Below are 25,513 nucleotides of genomic sequence, written 5' to 3'. Positions count from 1 at the left end.
TTTTTTGTGGCTTGGAGCAAACCTTCTTCATAGGTCTTTTCTTTTCAAATGTGTACAATTTTTAAATCAATAAACCTTATCAGTAAACTAATATGTTCAAATAAATAAATAAATAAAAATAATCATAACATAAATTTATTCCTAATGTTCAGCTCAGTTTCCAGTACACCAAATCTTTTTTAACACTCAACTTATACCAGGCCCCTGAGGGTTAAGTCCCTTTGAAAAATAAATAATATTTCAAGGGGTGTCCCATATCTAAATTTACTTATACACATTTTTCCAATCAAGATTAAATGGGTAAGATACTTAAACATTTCATGTGTCAAACCATTCTTATCTCGCACATAAATCAGCACATCTGTTGCTTGTAGAATAATTGCTATGTTATATCGATTGTAGAACAATGTTTCAACATGCTTCCACAAATGGTGAATTTTACTGCAATAGAAAAAGAAATGTTCAATGTAATCAACTTGTTCAATACAGTATGGACATTTATCATTATTTGCGAGTCCCATTTTTAAGAGGAGAATATTGGTTGGGTATATATTGTGTAATATCTTCCACTGTAATTCTTTTAGTCTGGTTTCTGTTGTTGTTTCTTTTGCATTAAGCCAAACTTTTTCTTCAATACTAATACCAAGTTTGTTCAGCCAAAATCGAACACAGCAGGGTGGACTATATTTCATATCTGTCATAAAATTTCGAAAATCTCTAGCTTTTAACATCACTTTATCATTAAAATACAATTTCGAGAATTCTTCAGTGACAGCATATACATAATCCGTATTGTTCTTTAAATAACGAGACAACGCCGAGTGAACAACAATGTACTGTAAATAGAGTTCTGGTGAAGTACCAATTAGGTTCTGTACATTTTGAAATGACAAAATGGAATTGTTTTCTAAGAGGTCATTGACATGTGTTATTCCTTTTTTTGCCCAGTTGTCAAAATAAATTACATTATTTTGATATTTTATATCGACATTATTCCATATGCATGCCATCTTCAGAGATGACGAAGAGTGCAGTGTATTATGTTCCAACCAGACTCGCAGTACTTTGCTCCAGAAGGAGGACTGAAGACTATCTAACCCTTTAAACTTTTTAGGACCAATAATTGAATTAAAACATGATAAATCTGTTCCAAAATTACGGAAATATAATCTAGGAATCCAAGTCCATGTACTATTGTTATTCATATTCGAGAGCTGAGCAAGCCAGCCGCACAGAATAGATTCTTGCAATATTTGCATATCAATCATTTGGATTCCTCCTGTTCCTATTCCACTGCACATAACACTTCTCTTCACTTTCTCAAACGCTTTCTTGTTACAATTAATTTTCCTCCAAAGAAAACGAAACAATAACGTATTAATTTCTTTCAACACAGGCTCAGGGATGCATATTGCCTGCATAACATAAACGAGCTGAGAAATCAAAAAACTTTTTATTACGCACATTTTACCAAATATGCCAAGATTCCGTTTTTCCCAGTTTAAAATCACCTGCTTAATACTCTTAATTCGTTGTGTCCAGTTTTCATCCACGAGGGAGGCACTGGATGTATTGCAAAAATATATTCCCAGAATCTTCATTTGTTTAACCCATCTTAATCCGTATCCTCCCTCGTTGCTATTCCGTTTTGATCCAATCCACATTGCTTCTGATTTTACTCTATTTATCTTCAAACCGGATATAATTGTAAACTCGTCTAATATCCCCAAAACAACTTTAATGTCATCTTTATCACGCAGAAACATGGTAACATCATCGGCATACAGAAGTGCCTTCAAAATCTTTTTAAACATATGCACTTCTTCTGAATCGTCAGTTTCAATTTCCAAACCTTTTACTTCAAAACCTTTTCGAAATCGGGTTGCAAGCAGCTCAATTCCAATAACAAAAGCCAGTGGTGAGAAAGGACAACCTTGTCGCACCCCACAGCTGACTTCAAAATCACTTGAGAGCCAACCGTTGTGTACAGAAAAGCGTGTTATCCTTCTTTGCGCAACTACTACCCCGCTCTTCTTGTCAATTTCACTGCCTTTGCCATGAGCGGTGGACTGACGATGCTACGAGTATACGGTCTTGCTGAAAAATGGCATTGCGTTCAGTTTCATTCTGTGAGTTCGACAGCTACTTGACTAAATGTTGTATTTTCGCCTTACGCGACTTGTTTTCTATTCACGTATGAAGTATACAATGTCATCATCATCATAGTCGGAAAACTGCGTCAAGCAGTCTGAAAATAGCAAAGACTGCGTTAACTACGGTTATAATCTACAGCAAAGTTTGCAACAACTCTCTTTTAAAGGGCATAAGAGACACATGCCAAGCTAGAAAAAACGCTAGACCTACTCCATGAAAAGGAAAACTTGAGCGAAAACAGAAAGAGGAAGGGCAGGCCGTGCATTTTGCCAGTGTCCCAGTCCTTCCGATGTTGTGTACATCATACGCGAAAATCACTCCAGAAAGCGTGTGATGTCAGCAAGACTGCAAGAAACACACCTAAGCGCGATCACTGTTTATGACATGATTCAAGTTTATTATCCGTCATTCACGTGTTGGATGATCACAAGAGTAGTTGTGACGTTTGTCGCGGTGTTAATTATGTGCACGTGCATCTTCTTACGGAGTTACCGTTTGGATCGGATTATTTTCCGTACAGATATCATTTAGACATTGTGCTTAATGATCTGTTGTTCAGTGTTGGATCATAAGAGTGACGAGGAGAGCACAGAGACGTTTGACGCGGTGTTTGTGTGCACGGGACACCACGCGCAGAAGAACGAGCCCAGCTTCCCGGGGCTGGCCGACTTCAAGGGGGAGGTGATCCATTCGCACGACTACCGGGAGCCGTCACGCTTCATGGACAAGCGCATGCTGATCATCGGTATCGGCAACTCGGGGGGCGACATGGCCGTGGAGCTCAGTAGACAGGGACAGGTCAGTGGGGCAGTGGGGTGGGGTGGCTGGGAGCATTGCGCATTCCTAGCTCCTTAGTTCCTTCTTAGTCCACTACCCACCACAATCATAAGACCGGTAATCTTGAACTTAGTGTGTTAAATTCAATGCTCAGAATTCAGAGGCATTTTAGCCTCCAAATTTGCAGAACCTGCACTTGTAAGCAGAACAAGTCATTTTAGATCCCTTTGGAGTCACGGAATGGACTGTACGAATGCTCGGAATGCATTTCGTTTACTGATGCGTCAAAGAAGGAATTATCCTGAGGCGACGACAGGGGAGGCAACGCAACTCCCGTTGCCTTAGTGAATGACAACGTAGCCATTCTCGGGTCATTTTTGTCGATCAAACAACCAAATTAATTGATTATGCTTAAGTTTGGAGCTCAATCCGTCAATTAGTTTCACGACAGATGTTCTTTGGCTTGATTACATGGACTTGTATCTAAAATAAGTAAAGAATGCCACTGGATTCTGAACTATGAATTTAACACACTAAAGTTCAATATTACCCATATTGACCATACATTACATCCCATCCCACCTTTCATCATTTCATCTGATCTGATCTGATCTGATCTGATCTTATGTCATATTATACGAATCAAAAAAGAAAGGTAGGTTGTTGGAACGTTTGTTATTGACAAAACAATACATTCACAGATATTTCGACCCAACGGTCTTTTAAGTGGACAGACAAACAAATATTAACACAAAACTTATCTTGATAGTTCTATCCGTTTCACGCCCACTCGTCATGAATGAATGAACGAATGAAGGGTCGAAATATCTGTGAATGTATTGTTTTGTCAATAACAAACGTTCCAACAACCTACCTTTCTTGTTTTTTGATTCTGAATTTTGGAACGTTGGCAGTCTCTTTGTTTTTTGTATTTGCTCATATTTTACGACAATTTGAAAACGACGAAAAATCACTAGCAGCAGTTGGCGCGAATGAGTTGCCTTTCTTTTGCCCCCTAATGTACATACAATCAGGCAAAGGTCATTGTGCCATACAGAAAACACAATGTGATAGATCATGTTTATTCTGCCATACAGAACACACAATGCTAGATCGTGTTTATTCTGCCATACAGAACACACAATGCTAGATCGTGTTTATTCTGCCATACAGAACACACAATGTGATAGATAATGTTCATTCTGCCATATTGAAAACACAATATGATAGATAATGTTCATTCTGCCATACAGAACACACAATGTGATAGATCAAGTTAATTCTGACATTAAATAACACACAATGATAGATCGTTGTGTATTCTGCCATACAGTATATATAATGACGCAATGTTCATTGTTCCGTACGGTACATACCATGAGATATTGTAAATTTTGTCATACACTACACACGATGAGATAACGTTCATTCTGCCATACACTACACAAAATGAGATAACGTTCATTCTGCCATACACTACACAAAATGAGATAATGTTCATTCTGTCATACACTACACACAATGAGATCATGTTCATTGTGCCATACACTACACACAATGAGATAACGTTCATTCTGCCATCCAGGTGTTTTTGAGCACTCGTCGTGGCACATGGGTTCTCAACAGGATCGGCCCCAAAGGTCTGCCTGGCGACATTGTCTTGACACGACGCACCACGAACGTCCTCATGAACCTTTTGCCCATGTCCGTCATCAACTACATAGCCAAAGGGCATCTGGAGCAGAAGCTTGACCACAACTTGTATGGACTGGCCGCTGAGTTCCCTCCCTTGGCTCAGCACCCCCTGTCCAACGAAGACCTTGCCAACCGCATTATCTGTGGCAAGGTCAAGGTCAAGACTGATGTGAAACGTTTCACTGCTACTGGGGTGGAGTTTGTGGATGGTACCTTTGAAGATAACATTGATGCCGTGAGTGACGCTTTCTGGTGGCAGAGGACAGCGTTTTTCTATTCATGTTCTAACGAAACATTTAAAAACATTTTGTTTTTAAAATCACACAAAAAAGCTTTCATCCACACACACACACACACACATACACACAGATACACAACACACTCGCACGCACGCACGCACGTACACACGCACGCACGCAAGCACACACACACACACACACACACACACACACACACACACACACACACACACACACACACACACACACACACACACACACACACACACACATCTTCGTTTTCTTTTGTTGGAGTGTGCACGGTTATAATACTCTTGGAAATATGTTCAATGAAATTATGTTTAACACACTCAGCAGTTTGAATAAAGCTGTCTTCTAGGCATGGTGAATGAATTGAAAAGTATAGAAAAGGATCAAGGCTGGAGTTAATTTGCCTTTGTTGGCCAGAAAAGTGTTCTTGACCGAACTACAATTACATGGATATGCTTTTACACTTCTTGGTTCTTTTTACGTTGCTCTATAAAACATCAGATGGCTTTGGTGGAGTATTAAAGCTAAAGAGGATCGTTAAAACTACAAGCACCACTTATTTTGTAAGATCCAATTTTCTCAGTTGGTTGGTTGACTTCAATCAATCAATCAATCAATCAATATGAGGCTTATATCGCGCGTATTCCGTGGGATTTATTTATTTATTCAAAAAAATTTTTTTATGCAATTTATATCGCGCACATATTCAAGGCGCAGGGATTTATTTATGCCGTGTGAGATGGAATTATTTTTTACACAATACATCACGCATTCACATCGGCCAGCAGATCGCAGCCATTTCGGCGCATATCCTACTTTTCACGGCCTATTATTCCAAGTCACACGGGTATTTTGGTGGACATGTTTATCTATGCCTATACAATTTTGCCAGGAAAGACCCTTTTGTCAATCGTGGGATCTTTAACGTGCACACCCCAATGTAGTGTACACGAAGGGACATCGGTTTTTCGTCTCATCCGAAAGACTAGCACTTGAACCCACCACCTAGGTTATGAAAGGGGGGAGAAAATTGCTAACGCCCTGACCCAGGGTCGAACTCGCAACCTCTCGCTTCCGAGCGCAAGTGCGTTACCACTCGGCCACGTCCTTTCAACCTATTTGGCTATGCTGGGCCGATTCACGTTTCCTTCCTTTTTCAGTTTACACGCATGTTGGTCTCCGTGATTAAAACTATTGACATTTAGGCCTCTCACAGTAAAATGTGGAAGGTTCTTGAAACCTCATGTCTATTTACACACTTATTACTTCAAATCTTCTTGAAAATCTTGATCTTTATGTAAAAAGTTAAACGTTTTGTTTGTGTGGACGGCCAAGACAAGAGTACCCGTACCCCTATGCATCGTGCCTTTCAGGTGTTCCTGGCCACAGGCTACAGGTTCGGGTTCCCCTTCATGGACAAGAGTGTGGTGGACGTGAAGGAGAACCGACTGCCGTTCTACAAGTACATGTTCCCGCCGGACCAGAAACACCACACGCTGGCCATCATTGGCTGCATCCAGCCCCTGGGTGCCATCATGCCCATCGCTGAACTGCAGTGTCGTCTGGCCGCCAGGGTTTTCAAGGTCAGTACATCAACAGATTTGTTTGACATTCGCTTTCTTTCTTCATACCTTGACTGCCACAATGCATAATTACGGGGCACGTACTTTGGTATCATATCCAAAACAAGAGGCGAAGCCTTCAAGGCTCACGTAAGAAATCGAAAAACAGTAACACAAACTCAATCACTCCGTCACACATACACACACACACAGTAAGCATAGGTGACACTGTGCAAGAAAGCGAGACACTAGTATCTAGATCTGTCTGTCTGCATGTAGCCTACTTACAGGGACACGACTGCCAACTAGTCTCGGCCCGCTCAAAATAACAATGTCAATGACCGAGACTTTCAGTAATTCCTTCGCGTGACGTCTAACCCTCTTACACCATAATGTGACGTCTTCAAATGTTAAAGTTTCTACCACAGACATACATACATACATACGCACGCACGCACGCACGCACAGACAGACAAAAGTTAGCATCGCATAGGCTACACTTACGTGAGCCAAAAAATCAACCGCTGTATGTTGCCCTTTGAATAGACGATTTTTTTAAAAATAACTCCGCCGGGTTTGTATGTGCTGTGGAAGAGTGACCTTATCTTGCAAAACCTCGTACAAACATTGAAGGGGCCAATCACTAGCGAGGGGTGTGAAAGAAACACGGTGCGTGTTTCCACGTGTTTCCGACAGACCCCTCGCACTGATCTAAAATTATTTGTAGATCAGGGAGCCCTCGCTCGAAAAGAAAGGGTGACTCTCCCACTACCCATACAAACCCGACGGAGTTCTTTTCGGAATTCATCTATTGCAGCAAGATGATTGTCTCTCCTGGAGACCATTTTCTCAGTTTTGGTCCAATTGTTATAGCTTGTCTATTATGATTTTTCACTAATGTTTTTAACTAAATTCTTCCAGCAGTCGCTGGGTTAAGTCCGCGAAGCACTCAAATTAAGTTTGGAGAAAAATCCATTCAAACAGGGACATTTGGGGCACGTTTATAGCTCTATAAAAGTCTGATTTCATGAACAAAAAGGTTTGCAAGAGCATATGAGGGCAAGACAGCAGACATAATCGCAACCAGCTCTCATAAATCCACTGGTGTCTCACAGCCTTTGAGCCACAGGGCTAAAAATAACTCGGTGTTCAGAGCAGACAACCTCTGCACATTGTACCTGCTGTGACAAGGGGAGCTACTGTAGCACCCTTTCATAGTTAGGCCTACTCTAGTTATTGGTTGGTGGTTGGTTTATCAGGCATGTCCCTTCAACCTATTTTGCAATTCGGGACCGATTTAAATCTGTTCCCTTTCTCAGTTAACATGGTGGTCTCAGTGTTTGAAGCTTTTTTCATTTAGGTCTATCAATTCACAGTAACATGACAAAGGTTTTACAAAGCTCAGATCGTTCCACACGTGTTAGTTCAATTAACTAGTTACTCTAGTGCGCACTAAATGTGTGTGCTTGTGCATGTACACTTTAATGTGAACTTGATTCAGCGTTTGTGTTGAGAATGTATTCTACAGTATGTGTTATGACTGCAGTATGTAGACCGTAAAACAGAGAGTTCCGCTTTAATTGTGCAAATAGTACAAATGTCATCTTTTCTGAACAAAACAAAGTCTTTTCTGAGTTGTGGAAAATAACGTTGTACAGTGACACGTACCACCTTCCCACTTTTAAGACCTCCACAAATGTGAAACAAAATCAGGTCATAACAAGTCGCGTAAGGCGAAATAACAACATTTAGTCAAGCTGTCGAACTCACAGAATGAAACTGAACGCACTGCATTTTTTCACCAAGACCGCATACTCGTAGTTTCGTCAGTCCACCGATCGTGGCAACGGCAGTGAAATCGACAAGCCAGAATTGTGCGGTAATGGTCGCGCTGAGCAGGATAACACGCTTTTCTGTATCTCTATTCTTTTTGGCGTACTGAGTTTATTTTTAATCCAAACATATCTTATCTATATGTTTTTTGAATCAGGGACCGATAAGGAATAAGATGAAATTGTTTTCAAATCGATTTCGGAAAATTAATTTTAATAATAATTTTCAAATTTTTAATTTTCAGAGCTTGTTTGTAATCCAAATATAACATATGTATATGTTTTTGGAATCAAAAAATGACGAAGAATATGATGTCCGGCCTTCGTCGAAGATTGCTTTGCCAAAATTTCAATCAATTTGATTGAAAAATGAGGGTGTGACAGTGCCGCCTCAACTTTTACAAAAAGCCGGATATGACGTCATCAAAGGTATTTATCGAGAGAAAAAAAACGTCCGGGGATATCATTCCCAGGAACTCTCATGTCAAATTTCATAAAGATCGGTCCAGTAGTTTAGTCTGAATCGCTCTACACACACACAGACAGACAGACACACACACAGACACACAGACACACAGACACACACACACACACACACACACACACACACCATGACCCCCGTCTCGATTCCCCCTCGATGTTAAAATATTTAGTCAAAACTTGACTAAATATAAAAACGAGGGAGTCTTAAAATGAGGGTTACTCTACAGATGTTATGAACAGTAAATCATGGACAACAGGGTATTATGAGGGAGGGAGTCTTAAAAGGGAGGGGGGGGGGGGGGTGAGTTCCACTGCACCATTACAAAAGAAGCACAAGCAAAACAAGCAGAAGAAGCTTTTTGAAATGTCACCAGTGACAGTAACTAACGTCAATAATCAACGATTGCATTTCTCGCAGTTTCCCGAAACCGCATGATCTGTGAGATGCGCATGCGAGCGAATAGTCATTACCCGTATGTACGCTGCAATCGCGGAATTCTACAAAAAAACTTCAACTTGGAAAGTATTCGTTTATGTGTTGAAATTCCTGACATCATTTTTTCAACAGGGGGATGTGAAGCTGCCGTCAGCGTCCGAGATGTGGGAAGACATTCAGGCGAAGGAAGCCGCCATGGCCAAGCGTTACGTCAAGTCCCCGCGTCACACCATACAGGTGGACTACGTCAGTTTCATGGACGAGCTGGCTGAACTTAACGGCTGTAAACCAGATATTGGTGAGTGAAATCTTCTTTTCGTGTGTGTGTTTATTCATGTGATTGTATAAACTTAGGGGGGTAATGCAATAGCGGCAGGCCTGCACGTACGTTAACCTAAGGAGATCAAGAAAATCTCCACTCTGAACCCGCCAGGCACAGCCAAGATTCGAACCTCAAGTCCAGTGGAGGCCCACGAGAAGCTGTTAGGATCGACAACGTCGCTGCGGCGGACCGCGGACTTCGTCCTGCAGACTGGATTGACAATTTAGCATGCACGGGAACGCAGAAGAAGAAGAAGAAGAAGAACCTCAAGCCTTCGAACTTGCAGGCCGATCGACGTCCTTACCTCTGGGGTATTTCGCCTGTCACTGAGGGAAATAGCCTTGGTTGTTTAATTAAAAAAAAATGTCTTTACTACGGTTGTCGATCCCTTCTTCCCCTTTTTGTCTTATCGGCAGAGGAAGGTTTCACTCTTTGATTTTACTCTTGCTGCCTATGAGTTTCCTTCAGGTACGCGTTCACTTGCAACTTTTGGGAACACGCCCCGACCTGACGTCAGTGACTGAATAAGAATGCTAAACAGAGGCTGCTGGTGTTTTAAGGTAAGAGGTGGCATGGAAGTGTCATCCAAAATCGTTCCATGACATGATTTGGGTTTTCAGCATATTAAGGTACTTTGAACACCCTAGAATAGCTGCATGATGTTCATTTTGTCAATGTCATCCTCTTTTTTGCAATAAAGTGATGATTTGCAAAGTGAGTAAATGCTAAAAATCTGGGAACTTGGCTTTCAGTGGCACTGTTCAAGAAGGACCCAACGCTGGCCCTACAGGTTTTCTTCGGCCCCTGCACGCCCTACCAGTACCGGTTGACCGGCCCCGGTCAGTGGCAGGGGGCTCGTCAGGCCATCTTGACCACCATGGACAGGGTACGCTACCCGCTGGCCACCCGCCCAGTCCCACCCCCACCCGGCAAGTTTGGGCTGCAGAGGATTGTCGTCTGGCTTGTGGCGCTGGTTATCTTGTGGTTTCTGCTGCAAGCCATCTTTGCCTGAGTCTGTGTACTGATGTGAAGTTTGTATCAGGAATTCCTGAATAAAGACATGATTTCCTGATTGCTTTCCTGGTTTTCAAAACATTAAGAATTGTGGTTTATGCTGAAAACCATATTTGCCTGAGTCTGTGTACTGATGTGAAGTTTGTATCAGGAATTCCTGAATAAAGACATGATTTCCTGATTGCTTTCCTGGTTTTCAAAACATTAAGAATTGTGGTTTCTGCTGAAAACCATATTTGGCTGAGCCTGTGCACTGATGTGTTGCTACCTGAAGAGGAAAGGATACTAAAGACACTGGCGAATGCCTGTCATGGACATTTTGTGTGTGCTGTACGTACTATAATACTAACAATGAAAGGAAAAAAACACTTTACGCATGGACGCCTGGCAAAAGCTTTAACAGCTGGGACAGCTTCTCAGAAATGTATAACCTGTCAAGTGGTAGATGTTTGTGCGTCTTTAGGCCTGTCTTTAATTGAGCCCGAAGTCGACAACGCGAAAACTTCACGAAGTCTTTTTACCGAAAACCCAGCGCTAAAGCTCCGTGCGGCCAGCTTCGCCGAAGTATTACTTCGGCGTAGTCAACTTCGCGCAGTTAAGAACAGGCTTTAGCTTTAGCTATCAATTTCTGTTCTTCCAATGTGTGCCTATTATGAGAATCGTGTCAGGGACAATCATGATTGCCAATCACTCCGGAAAGTGGCATCCAAATGTGTGTGATTCATTCATGGAACGATTGATCTTTTCAGAATGTGATGAATTTTATTTGTCAGAAAATGTACACAGAAATTAAGCGTTTTAGGTCAGGCTTCGGTGTGCAGCTTACTGGTAGAAGAAGCATCTCATGTATGTGGACATGTAGTGCCAACGTTTTGTTGTTATTGAAAGAATGCGAGAGTTACGTCTAATTTTTCTTACACATGACAAATCAACACGGGAACATGTTGCAGTGCTCATTTAGATAACAGAGAATGCAAGCACACTCAGACAGCCAACAAAACTTATTTATTGTATTGCATTTCAGGGCTCCCCAGGGACGCCTCTCCTAGAGGGTCTCGGGACCCCCACTTTGAATTCTTAGAGAGTCCATCGACCCCCTCAGCGGCGTTTTAGAGGGTCCAACGAGGGTGTACTTATAACACATTGTGATCGCGTATAGTGTATTTTGAAGTGTCTCTTTTATTCGGAAATATTCCAGGAGGACATTTCAACAACAACCACACACACTCTCTCTCTCTCACACACACACAAACACACACACACACACACACACACACACACACACACACACACACACACACACACACACAATAGAGAGAAATTAGACAGACCTCGCACAAAAGCAAGCTATAACAAGCCACAGAAATGGAGATTCATTCCCTACCCCACCCCACCCCACCCTTATCCTGTCTTTCCGTACACACACACACACACACACACACACACACACACACACACACACACACACACACACACACACACTGAAAAGTAAACACGCACACAATCATGGAAATCGCTTTACAGTTCAGTATAGAAAGAAGAACTTTTATGTTACACTGTGAGCAATCAGCACGGCATGCCTCGTCACTCAGTAATACAATTTAAATTTCTGACAGACTTTCGAGCCATCCAACTGGCATTTCAAAAACACAGCTACATATTCCAACACAAGTCCCTTGAGTCCCTGCCATCCCCAAACTTACACAGGTGCAAATTCCAAATATGTTATTCTGGCATCTTAATACACACAAACATGCTTAATTCCCTCTCATCCGATTCACACAAACACAGGTATAAATTCGAAATCTGACATTTTGGCATCGCTATCTCACCCTATTCAAACAAACACAGGTACTAATTCCAAATATCTGTTATTCTGGCATTTTAATACACACAAACATGCTTAATGCTTTCTCACCCTATTCACACAGACACAGGTACAAACTCTAAATCTCTGTTATTCTGGTAAATAATACACACAAACATGCTTAATGCTTTCTCACCCTATTCACACAGACACAGGTACAAACTCTAAATCTCTGTTATTCTGGTAAATAATACACACAAACATGCTTAATGCTTTCTCACCCTATTCACACAGGCACAGGTACAAACTCTAAATCTCTGTTATTCTGGTAAATAATACACACAAACATGCTTAATGCTTTCTCACCCTATTCACACAAACACAGGTACAAACTCTAAATCTCTGTTATTCTGGTAAATAATACACACAAACATGCTTAATGCTTTCTCATCGTATTCACACATGCACAGGTACAAATTCAACATTTCTGCCACACTGTCACCTTGTTATAAACAAGCATGCTTAATTCCCTCTCCTGCAGTTCACACATACACAAGCAGGAATGGCCAAACCTGTGATATATTGGCATCTTTATTACACACAAACATGTATAATTCTCTTTTATCCAATTAACACGTGAACACATATGAGTTAAAAAAAACACCTGCCATACTGGCACAATAACACACACACACACACACACACACACACACACACACACACACACACACGCTTAATTTTCTCTCATCCAATGGACGGTTCTGGTGAGGTTATGCCCCTTCTTTCTTTCGGCTGGTAACTGGCGCCACCTCGCGGCAAGATCACAGGAGTTGTCTCGCGTTATCACCCCAGAAGCGCTCATTCACACATGCACAGGTACAAATTCCAAATCTCTGCCATACTGGCATCTGAATACACACAACCATGCTTTATTCCCTCTCATCCAATTCACACAAATTGTAAATCTCTGCTCCGACCGACATCGTTTTCTTTTCACAGTAGGACTCTTTTTTCTAGACACCTCTACCCTGATCAAGACATCTCCATTTGGGGACCTTGCTTGTTCACGTTTTCTGTTAATACACTTACGCTATTTCCGGCCATATCGGAAAGACATGTGTAACCGAGTACCGTAACACTACGATTACCTCGGGAGGCGAAGTGCAATCAAACAGGATTGAAAATGTTAGGGCTAATTTCTTAGCCCTATTAAAAACTGTTATGCAAACCCGAAGGTTTCCATGAACATACAGACAATCGGAAACCACCAGACCCCATCACAAACAGAATTCCACAATCCACGGGTGTTGACTTAAAGGCCAACAACTCGGGTGCAGAGTCTGCTGTGAAAGGAGCGGTAGCCTCCCCTGTCACAATCGCCCCCGTTTGAATGAACTTCGTCCCGAAGTTCCGAACCGGGAGACCACTGTCCATCCCAAGTTCGCAGAATGGGAACAGCACGAAAATGTTCAGTGGTCATATTATTCCATTACCTGAACATATCATGCCGAGTTCCATCCTGCTCGCAGTGCCAGATGTAACCGAGTGCCGTAACACTACGATTACCTCGGGAGGCGAAGTGCAATCAAACAGGATTGAAAATGTTAAGGCTAATTTCTTAGCCCTATAAAAACTGTTATGCAAACCCAAAGGTTTCCATGAACATACAGACAATCGGAAACCACCAGACCCCATCACAAACAGAATTCCACAACTCCACCGGTGTTGACTTAAAGGCCAACAACTCTGGTGCAGAGTCTGCTGTGAAAGGAGCGGTAGCCTCCCCTGTCACACATGTAACAATAATTCAAATAGAAACACATCATCACTACAAATGTAACCAAGGATTAATACCACTTTCAACATAGGTCCTGTGATTGTCATTGATTGGACAGATACCCCATTCAATGTACCCAACCCTCGTAAGTTTATCTTATTCTTGGCATGTCATCATAATGAACATTCAGTATCATAAAGTCTGTCCAATTAATTTCCACACCGGGGACTGTGTTCCGCCTTATTTCAGCTGGGCCCGTTGTTACTCCCGGCGTTTTCAGCTGGTACCGGTGTAAATGTACCTCACAAGTCTTGGTCCTCTTTTAAGGCCTGATTTTCTCAGAGTTTGGGAGGTCTTCAAAAGGGCGGGGTGTTTCGCTGTACGAAGTTTTATTTTAGACCCCCGGCCCCTCCCCCCCACCCCCACCCCCACCCCTCCAACCCCGCCGGGATTAAAGGGGACAAGGCACTAGCAGGTCTGCACATAAGTTGACCTGGGAGATTAAGCGTACGCGGCCGGAACTCACAATCTTCCGATTAGGAGGCCGAAGGCTTATCCACGACGCCACTACGCCCGTCTTTTAAGTCTTCAAAATGGAGAGGTGTTTTACTGTGTGTAGTGTCGAGGAGCTAGCCGAAGACGACACTGAGCACCAGCAAGAAGGCGAACAACATGAGCAGCCTGGACATGAAGCCCTGCACCCTGGCCATGTCGGAGATGACGGGTAAGGGGCGGGTGGCGAAAGGGTAGCGTACCCTGTCCATGGTGCTCATGATGGCATCACGAGCCCCGTCCCACTGACCGGGGCCGGTCAGGCGGAATTGGTAGGGCGTGCAGGGTCCGGTCCATACCTGCCAGGCTAGCGCCGGGTCCCTCTTCACCAATGTCACTGAAACAAACATACGGTGAAATCCCGCGTGTGGTGATCTTTATTTGATAAACAAAGTTGAAAAACTAAAGAAATGGGTACTCGCCAACAAAAGGACAGCACTCGCAGAGACAGAGTCACATTTTCGCCTATGGATACACAAAGGGAAGTAAGCGCTCTGAATGCATACGTCATATGTAACAGAGTAGGTGAGAGTTATGCTGAACCAACCTCCTGGCACCTGAGAAAAAAACAAGCGTTGACATGAACAAGCGACGTTCATCCTAATTTTTTTTTAAGGTGAGATCGGTTAAAGTGTACTCTTAGTTATAGAAAACCAATTTATTTGCCTTGATTCACAGACTACACAGAGAAATCTGCTCATGGTAAACTCGGTTATAATGTAATTTCTGCATGTAGTGAACTAATTCATCATTTTCCATAACGGACAGATGTGTAATCCTTAGTTCCCCTTTTATGTTGATAGCCTTGCAGCAAATGTGAAATTCTGACATTCACTGACAAGAAACCGATGTACAGAGAACACATGTTCCACTCGAAGACGATGATAAGTAATGTTTAACGCCCTCACGGTAAAATCATTCGGGGCATGTTCCCGGGTTTGACCCCGACTTTAGATGGGATCCGAAACATATGTACCGGCACGGTTGGCCAAGTGGTAAGGCGTCCGCCCCGTGATCGGGAGGTCGTGGGTTCGAACCCTGGCCGGGTCATACCTAAGACTTTAAAATTGGCAATCTAGTGGCTGCTCCGCCTGGCGTCTGGCTAGGACTGGTTGGTCAGAATAATGTGACTGGGTGAGACATGAAGCCTGTGCTGCGACTTCTGTCTTGTGTGTGGCGCACGTTATATGTCAAAGCAGCACCGCCCAGATATGGCCCTTCGTGGTCGGCTGGGCGTTAAGCAAAAAAAAAAAAAAAAAAAAAAAAAAAAAAAAAAAAAAATCCGAAACATAATTATGTACCAGCTTTTTTTACATAGGATCAGAGCATTCTTTTCCTTGGAACACATTCTACTACAGTGGAACCCCCCTTTTAAGACCCCCAATTTAAGACTCCCTCCTTTTTAAGACCTTGTTTTCTCAGACTTTTTGTTCATAACCTCTGTACAAAAATTACCCCCATTTTAAGACTCCCTCCGTTTTAAGATCTGATTTTCTCAGATTTGTTGAGGTCTTAATTGGGGGGTTCCACTGTACCTATGACTGCTCTCTGTGCAGGGTGGACATTTTTTGGTTAAAGGCATATGTACGCGCTCCCGTGTTTACAAAGTGTAGTTTGCCCATAATCGATGTCAAACGCACCATAAGACCATATAATGACGATACGTCACCATGCGCGGACCATAATACATGCATTACAGCTTGTTCTAGCCTATGAAAAAGTGAGGATGTCAACAAAGCCGCGGTGTTAGCTCCCTTGCATCAACGTTACATGTGTTGCCAAATCTATAAATAGGACGATCCAGATCAAAATGAAAATTAACATATCTCAACATTGAAGGGGTCCTAGACCACAATATTTTGCAGGGAATTTAATTTAGCATGTCTCCAGCTGTTGGTAAAGCAATTAGCGTGTATAGTCATCGAGTACATATGCCTTTAAGAAATGTTGTAACTGAAACCAAAGTCGACCATCCGCCTGATGACTTCATAAACTCAGTTTCATTCCGCAGAGGAATCAGCCAGGAACGGTACTTCAAAAGGAGTGGGACATTTAAAGTGGTGTTAGCGGCTATCACCTTTTTAGCTAAGGCCAAAAAAAAAAAAAAGGTCTGTTTACGGTAACCCGACCGACCCTATTTTTTTCGCGCGACCCTAGACTTTTTTTTTGGCATTTGGGGGAAAAAAACACCAAAAAAACGTAAAAATATGTTTTTTTGGAAAAAAAAAAAAAAAAAAAAAACCATCCCGACCTACCGACCTTATTTTTTTGGCCTATGTTACCGTAAACAGACCTTTTTTTTTGTTGGCCTAAATGGCTCTAAATTCCGATTTCAATTGCTGTTCACGACACCAATTAGAACGTCGTTAGCTATCAAGGTTGATGCCTCGTTTCTTGCTCTGTGCAAGCAGTATTGGGCGCTCTGGGGGCGTTCTGGGGGCGCTCTGGGGAAGCGGGAATGGAAGATGGAAGTGTTGGTTGCCACCTCGTTTCTTGAGGGGGGGGGGGGGGGGGGGTTAAAGTGTTGTTTACAAGAAGTGTCCCGGACTCACAGAAGTCTGGTTTGCAGCCGTTGAGTAGTGCGATCTCGTCCATGTAGCCCAGGTAGTCCACCTGTATGGTGTGACGCGGGGACTTGACGTAACGCTTGGCCATGGCGGTCTCCTTCGCCTGGATGTCTTCCCACATCTCTGACGCTGACGGCAGCTTCACATCCCCCTGTCATAATAATAACAGTTTCTTTAGTGTAACCGAGTGCCCGAAACACAAGATTTACCATTAGAGGCAAAGCCAGTCACACAGGTTTGAGATTTTAGAGCTAATTTCTGAACCCTACGAAACCTGCTATGGGTACGCAAAGGTTCCCAAGAACATACAAGGAGACAGCAGCAGCCAGACCCCATCACAAACACAACTCTACAATTGACATGTGTCTAGCCGGTGTAACACGAGAAAATTACTCCCACGAGATTTTTACTCCGGAGTAAACATTTCGTACGAAAAAGTTACTCCCTTTACGAAAAAAGCACTCCCCCTTTTCACGAGAAAATTACTCCCCAAGACAGGTGAGTTCCGAGTAAACATTTAGTTCAAAAATGTTACTCCCATGACGAATAAATAACGAATAAATTACTACTTCACCCAAACACAAGCAATTTAACTTCCCATGCCAGGTGTACGAAATTTGTACTCCCTTGTCCCCTGTTAGTCTTGGTGGTGGAAGGGGTGGAAGGAGGGTAGCGCGACATTCGTGTGCGCGAGATCACTTATTGGCATTATCCCTTCGCCCGCATCCCATTTTTGCGTACGAGATTTTTACTGGAAGTAAAAAAGATGGGGAGTAAAAATTTCGTGGAGGGAGTAATTTTTTCGTGACTTGGGGAGTTCTTTTCTCGTACGAAAAGTGTACTCGGAGTAAGAATTTCGTACGAAATATTTACTCCGGAGTAAATTTTTCGTGGAGTAAAAATTTCGTGTTACACCGGCGACGTACAAGAAACGTCGTTCTACTATAAATAGCCCACGCTCTTTGCCGCCAGACAACTCTGCAGAGTCTGCTGTGAAGGGTGACGCAGTAGTCTTCCTGCCACATTTAGAGAGATATCTTTCGGTCATTGTTCTAAGGGCTTCCTCGGTGTGGTACTGTTTCATCCTTTACAATTTGGTAGCCGGAACGTTTTGGGAATTAACGGCGAATGTACGACTTGGACTAAAGGACGGACAGACGATGGACAACGCCAGCCAATTAGAAGAAGTTCCCTAACGTTTTATAGGGAGCCCTTTGTGAAACATCAACTATAATCGCAAAAGCTTACAGAGAGAGGCAGAGGGAGGCAGAGGCAAATGAGCGAGAGAAAAATATGAAAGATCACAGAAGGATAAGAAAGGGGACAAGCTCTTGATGACCAGGGCTGACACCGCGGATGGTTCCCGACCGGTCGGTAACAACCCCCCGCGGGTTAGGGGGAAGAATTTACCCGATGCTCCCCAGCATGTCGTAAGAGGCGACTAACGGATTCTGTTTCTCCTTTTACCCTTGTTAAGTGTTTCTTGTATAGAATATAGTCCATTTTTGTAAAGAGTTTAGTCAAGCAGTATGTAAGAAATGTTCAGTCCTTTGTACTGGAAACTTGCATTCTCCCAGAAAGGTCATATATTGTATTACGTTGCAAGCCCCTGGAGCAAATGTTTGATTTGTGCTTTTGTGAACAAGAAACAATTGACAAGTGGCTCTATCCCCTCTCCCCCCTTCCCCCGTCGCGATAGTAACCTTCGAGGTTGAAAACGACGTTAAACACCAAATAAAGAAAAGAAAAGGTCGGTAACTTTCTCGTGTACTTCAGCCCTTGGCTCCGGAAGCCCTCGTACACCTCAGATTGGTTGAAATCAAGATGCGTTGTGATTTCAAAGAATCAGACCTCGCGGTTTGTTCTCTCCCGTTTTGGTGGAACCCACGCTCCGTTCGCGCACCTCCGCCCTCGACACCACCACCCCCCCTCCACCCCCTAGATCCAGACCAGTTGAGCTTCACTCACCTTGAAAACCCTGGCGGCCAGACGACACTGCAGTTCAGCGATGGGCATGATGGCTCCCAGGGGCTGGATACAGCCAATGATGGCCAGCGTGTGGTGTTTCTGGTCCGGCGGGAACATGTACTTGTAGAACGGCAGTCGGTTCTCCTTCACGTCCACCACACTCTTGTCCAAGAAGGGGAACCCAAACCTGTAGCCTGTGGCCAGGAACACCTGTATCCCATACATCGACAGATACAGGTATGTTTTCAAAGACAAACTGACAGACAGAAAGAAATGCAGACAGAAACAAAGGCAAAACCAGACAGACAGAATGAAAGACAGACAAGAAGAAAGAGAGACATAAACTGAATCAGGCAGACGGAAAGAAAAACAAAGAAAGAAAAGAAAAAGAAAGACAGACAGAGATATAGAAAGACAAGAGCAGAAAGACAAACAGACAGCAAGAAAGACAGGCAGACAGGCAGCCATACAAACAGACAGCAAGAAAGACAGGCAGCCATACAAACAGACAGCAAGAAAGACAGGCAGCCATACAAACAGACAGCAAGAAAGACAGGCAGCCATACAAACAGACAGCAAGAAAGACAGGCAGACAGGCAGCCATACAAACAGACAGCAAGAAAGACAGGCAGACAGGCAGCCATACAAACAGACAAGACAGACATCAGGAGAACAAGACTATTTCTCAGATCGTATAGCACAAAGCACAGTCTTTCCCGTTCGGCCCACCATTTCAGATCTAGCCTATGCGTCCAACGTTTACACTAAGCACCATCGAAAAATAGCCAAGCAGGACAAAAATTAGATAGATACAGAACGACACACACACACACACACACACACACACACACACACACACACACACACACACACACACATCCCCACACACAAAACCACCACTACTCAACCTTCAGCACACCATAACGACTCACCACATCAATGTCATCCTCAAACGATCCGTCTTCAAATTCCACACCCGTGGCTGTGAAGCCTATGACGTCAGTCTTGACCTTGACCTTGCCACAGGCGATGCGGTTGCCGAGGTCATCGTTGACCATGGGGTGCTGGGCAGTGGGGGGATAGGCGGGCCGCAAGCTGTACAGGTCGTGGTCAAGGCGGTGGTTCAGCTTCATGCAGATGACCTTGTTCAGCAGGGCAGGGGGGATGCTGTTGGCCAGCCATAGTTTCCATCGCTTGGTGTTGAGGATGTCGATGGGTTGGCCACCCGGTTCGCTGATGCGATGGATCACCCACGTACCGCGTCGGGTGCTTAGATAGACCTATAAACGCAAACATCGCTTTGTGTTCAGAGCCAGTATGCAGGAGCCGAGTTTACAGACTTTAGTCTGGGATAAACTGTACTCTCAATGCAGTAAAACTGTACCCTCAATGCAGTTAAATTGTACCCTTAATGCAGTTAAACTGTGCCCTCAATGCAGTTAAACTGTACCCTCAATGCAGGAAAACTGTACCCTCAATGCAGTAAAACTGTACCCTCAATGCAGTAAAACTGTACCCTCAATGCAGTCAAATTGTACCCTTATTGCAGTCAAACTGTGCCCTCAATGCAGTTAAACTGTACCCTGAAAGAAGTTAAACTGTCCCGTCAATGCAGTGAAACTGCCCTCTCAATGCAGTTGAACTGTACCCTCATAGCAGAAAAAACTGTACCCTCAATGCAGTTTATTCTGGGCATAAGTCTCTTAACTTGACTCCTGCATACTGGCCCTGAACACAAAGCATTGAGGGCGCGGTACAGTTTATCCCGGACTAACATTTCTGACCTCTACTCCTGCACACTGGCCCTGAACACAAAGCATTGAGGGCGCGGTACAGTTTATCCCGGACTAACATTTCTGACCTCTACTCTTGGCCTTGCATACCAGCCCAGGTCTGCTCAGCGCATCATCAGTTAGCTTTAGAGGCCTGTGAGGGCGTGAAGAATCAATATTTAGGTCTGAGATCAAGGGGAGGTGGGGAGGGGGTTGGGGGCATGGGGAGGGGAGGGGGAGGGGGGTCCACTTCATTGGGCTATGTTTGGTTAATCGCTTCCCTACCTCTCATCACAAGTACCACTCGCTGTGCTTACAAACTGCTCGTGCAAGTGCAACGTGGCTTTGTTACAAATATCGACATACAAGTACACGATGGTCGGGATTATTAAAAAAAAAAAAAAAAAAAAAAAAGAAAGATTACCGGGGGGTAGCGTCTTCTTCTTCTGGTTGGTAGCCAAAGTCAACAAGAACCTTGAATGCCACTTTAGGGATGAAGAGAGGTCAAGAGCCAGCGTCAAGAGGGAAGAGGAAGTAATGAGTCATTACATTAATTATTGCCTAGCTTGCATGCGTCTTCTGAGCGAATTTCTTGACAATTTATCAGATACATGTATCCTCTGTATCATAAAAGACTGAAAAGATCGCTACAGTCAGAACTACACTGCCTACAGTGAATGGAATGTTTTGTTTTGTCGTGAATCAAACGTTCCAATAGCATTCCATTCTTGTGTTTTGATTCTGAAGTTTGGAATGTTAGCCAATCTGTTTTGAATTATTGAAGTGAGAAGGTCAAGGCCAATTCCCAACGCAGCCCACGGGACTATGGCATAAGAAACATAAGACTGATAAGATGCCGGGATACGATAAAAGGGCGTAAGATGAGATCAGATGAAATGAGTGGAGATAAGATGGGATGTGCGGTCTCAATGATTGTAGTGTGTAGTGGCACCCCCACCCCCCCCCCCCCCCCGCCCCGCTCCCTAGTCCACTGACCTGTCCCTGTCTACTGAGCTCCACGGCCATGTCGCCCCCCGAGTTGCCGATACCGATGATCAGCATGCGCTTGTCCATGAAGCGTGACGGCTCCCGGTAGTCGTGCGAGTGGATCACCTCCCCCTTGAAGTCGGCCAGCCCCGGGAAGCTGGGCTCGTTCTTCTGCGCGTGGTGTCCCGTACACACCAACACCGCGTCAAACGTCTCTGTGTTCTCCTCGTCACTCTTATGATCCAACACTGAGTGATAGATTATAAAGCACAATGTAACAGACTATGAAGTACGATATGACACACACTCACACACACACACACACCCGCACGCACGCACACACACACACACACACACACCGACACACCGACACACACACACACACAGGCACACACACACACACACCGACACACACACACACCGACACACACACACACACACACACAAACACACACACACACACACACACACACACACTCTACACCCGGTACACACTTCTACTCACCCTTCAAGTTCCAGCGTCCAGTGTCATCAAAGTCCGGCGCGGGTTTGACCAGGAGCACCTCGGTGTTGTACGTGATGTGTTGGTTGAGGTCAAAGTGCTTGGCGTAGTCCTGGAAGTACTGCCACACCTGCGAGTTGTGCATGAAGTTAGGGTAGTGCTGGGGGATGGGGAAGTCACTGTAGCACATCATCTCCTTGCTGGTGTTGATGACGGTGGAACGCATGACGCAGCCCTGCCCCTCCCGCACGTGCTGCGTGTAGTTCCACAGGCCGCCCAGCTGGTCCGTGCGCTCATAGCACACAGGCTGCAGACCCTCGTCCACACAGCTCTTGATGGCCGCCAGCCCGCTGCACCCGCCGCCGATCACCGCCACCCGTTTCACCTCGCCTGGCATCTTGTCTGGGGCACCTGTTCTCGACTGTCTCACAACTAAGAGCGCCTTGTAGGTTACTACTGAACTCGTGTGATCTAAGTCCGTGTATCACCAACTGACAAAGGTTTTGTCCGGTCAATGAAACTGTCGTGATGATCACAATTGTGTTCCTTAAACAAAACGACACTGATTTTGAGGACCAACGAGCCGATGATCAAGTTTCGTATTTGAATCTGTGTTTCACCGAACAAAGTATTTATCCCGTCAATGAAAGCGCGGTGATGATCACAGTTTTGCTTGACTGAGTGAACAGAACGGCGGCAGAGACTCGGTGACTTATCTTGTGTTAAACTTGTAACATTTTAACGATGCATGCTGTGGCTCAGATAGGCTGGCCCTCTATGCGCACTTTCGTCGACCGAGTTGGCAAATTCAGCAGCTGGTTGACACTCTTCAGTCGGGCAAAGTCTACACGGTGTGGGTGTTAATTGTTACCGGATTCTATGCGGAAACGTTTTAGGAAGCTTGGACGTTATCGGTGATAACAAATCATAAGCGTTTTTAAAGCTAGCAGTAAGACATGTACAGTTACTTCCGCATGGCAAGTTGATAGAGCAGGAAAGAAAGAAATGCACCACGCGCAGGCTTACAAAGCAAATGGAACAACTTGAGCGAAGCCACCGTCACCTTGACCACGCCCAGCGCCTTCTCATCGGCGTTAGGGGGGCAGAAACCAGTGTGAGAGCCTCAGTAGTTTTTATCCAGTTTTTAACATTGTAACATAGCATTTTTTAACTGTGCTTGAAAAGCCTACATTCTAGGGCAAACGGACTAAAACCGCAAGTACAGCAGCAAGAAGACCAGCTGGAGTTGTACACTATATCCACCTTGTGTACAGTGAACTTTTAAGACTCTTTTAGATGCGCACACCCAAAAAAAACGTCACGTTGATAGTCGTCGTCGGCTTCTGTGGCGCACCCGCCAACCACCAACCCAGGCGGGTTATCCAGATCCAGATCCAGAATACGCTGATTACGTTCTCTGACCGCAAAGTGGGAGGTGGTCGCGTCAGTGCACACAGAAAAATACACAACACTTCACCCCACACGGGTTTTACGTCCGGCGACTGTGGCTTAATATAGTATTTTTTTGCTTGACCACTGCAGTATTGTTTGGCTTGCCGGGTCACTCAAAGCGACTGACCTTGGCAGCGTGTACACACAGTACTATGTGCAACGATTGGCCCTGTCCGGCTCCGTTAATGACTGCCGTGTCTACACTGTTCAGCGGTGTGAACAAGCAACTCGATCACTCTCCGCTACGCAGCCGGTAATTAAGAATGTTATACCGCAGGCAAGAGAGAGGAGATCGAGCGCCTTGAACTTAGCTCGGCACGTCTGCGTGATGGACTAATATAACTGTGTTATGTTGTGGCCGTCGAGTGACCAGTTGATATAGTCCCTATTATTGGATAACCGTAGTTCGTCGGCCTGCTGAGGTTAACACTCAAGCCACAATAGTGTCGTTCATATTTAACAGAGATGTATCTCTCTCTCTCTCTCTCTCTCTCTCTCTCTCTCTCTCTCTCTCTCTCTCTCTCTCTCTCTCTCTCTAACACACACACACACACACACACACGCATACACACACTCACATGCACACACACATACACGCACGCACGCACGCTCTTACACGCACGAAAGTACGCTCACTACACACACACACACACACGCACACACAAACCCTACCACCCCCCGCACACACACACACACACACACAAACCCTACCACCCACCCACAAACACAGACACACACACACACACACACACACACACACACACACACACACGGCAATACTCAAGCCACAATACACAATGGTGTTACGGTGATATGGTGCTGCCTGATGTAACACTGTGTTGCGCTTACATGTTTCACCTGCACAGTGTTATTGTGAAATGTACCACGTGGGTACTTTACAAGGCAGGTGGGCTTGATTGTGTTCCGATTTGAGTGTGAAATGAGAGCCGGGAACGTGGCACGCTGGAATTACATTGTCCGTTCGTACATTATTTTTGTTCAGTACAGTGGACGCCGCTTAAAGGCAGAGTAAGCCTCCCGTAAACCATCACAGATACGGTCAGGCTTTTACACACAGTACAAACACCCTTTCATTTAAACACTCACCAATTGAGAACATCCTAGGTGCCCTCCGTAAAGAGCGAACAATTTTCAAAGAATTTATTTTTGCGTGGTTTATCTTACCCCTGAGCCATCGTGAACCCGTGTGATCCAGTTTCCCCCCTTTTCACAATGCAGTCGTCATAGTTAGTCATTTGAATGCGACTCGACGTGAGCTTATCTACAATAGCACGTTTTTTATGCACGAAACAACGGCTGTGGTTCACAAGAACTCTTGCGATGGCTTTTGACTGTTGAGAGGAACGGCGATTTGCACTGATAAACCGGGCCGTCGTCTGCTACGACCCTTGCGTGACCCTGCTTCCGGGCTTTTCTTTTTTTAAACTTTCACAACTTCGAATTGTTCTGATCTTGTCTTGATGAAAAACGAATTCTTTTATGATTAAAGAATGTTTGTGTAACAAGCTGTCAATTTATTATTTAGATTTTAAAAGTTAGGTCTAGCGCAAAAACGAGGCGCCAT

At 44.2% G+C, this 25,513-nt stretch overlaps 2 protein-coding genes across 2 annotated transcripts in view; one reads left to right on the top strand and one right to left on the bottom strand.

Annotated features, from left to right (window-relative positions):
- Positions 1-11,399, top strand: part of LOC138948734 (flavin-containing monooxygenase 5-like) — a 16,488-nt gene extending 5,089 nt beyond the window's left edge. Inside the window, exons 2-6 of the mRNA XM_070320338.1 lie at positions 2,714-2,952; positions 4,517-4,861; positions 6,269-6,478; positions 9,341-9,506; positions 10,283-11,399. Of these exons, the coding sequence (XP_070176439.1) occupies positions 2,714-2,952; positions 4,517-4,861; positions 6,269-6,478; positions 9,341-9,506; positions 10,283-10,542 (1,220 nt within the window). The 3' untranslated portion in view covers positions 10,543-11,399. The remainder of the gene's footprint in view (positions 1-2,713; positions 2,953-4,516; positions 4,862-6,268; positions 6,479-9,340; positions 9,507-10,282) is intronic.
- A 3,177-nt stretch (positions 11,400-14,576) lies between these two features.
- On the bottom strand, positions 14,577-24,217 carry LOC138948733 (flavin-containing monooxygenase 5-like). Its single transcript, XM_070320336.1, has 6 exons — positions 22,480-24,217; positions 21,984-22,222; positions 20,148-20,495; positions 19,216-19,425; positions 17,233-17,398; positions 14,577-15,017 (listed from the first exon to the last, which is right to left on the bottom strand). Exons 1-6 carry the CDS (start codon positions 22,871-22,873, stop codon positions 14,758-14,760), a joined length of 1,617 nt encoding a protein of 538 aa, XP_070176437.1. The 5' UTR covers positions 22,874-24,217; the 3' UTR covers positions 14,577-14,757.
- Between the last annotated feature and the right edge of the window lie 1,296 nt (positions 24,218-25,513).

This window comes from Littorina saxatilis, linkage group LG15 (genome assembly GCF_037325665.1).
Source record: "Littorina saxatilis isolate snail1 linkage group LG15, US_GU_Lsax_2.0, whole genome shotgun sequence".
Lineage (NCBI taxonomy): Eukaryota > Metazoa > Mollusca > Gastropoda > Littorinimorpha > Littorinidae > Littorina > Littorina saxatilis.
Note: the sequence above shows the minus strand (reverse complement) of the source record. Positions and strands in the feature narration are given on the sequence as shown.

Excerpts from the sequence above, each read along its gene's own strand:
- LOC138948733 (XM_070320336.1), bottom strand. The coding sequence starts at position 22,873 with ATGCCAGGCGAGGTGAAACGGGTGGCGGTGATCGGCGGCGGGTGCAGC. Across the intron at positions 20,496-21,983 it reads AGCTCAGTAGACAGGGACAG|GTCTATCTAAGCACCCGACG; the intron begins GTCAGTGGACTA and ends TTGCGTTTATAG. Across the intron at positions 19,426-20,147 it reads TTGAGGATGACATTGATGTG|GTGTTCCTGGCCACAGGCTA; the intron begins GTGAGTCGTTAT and ends TATGGGATACAG.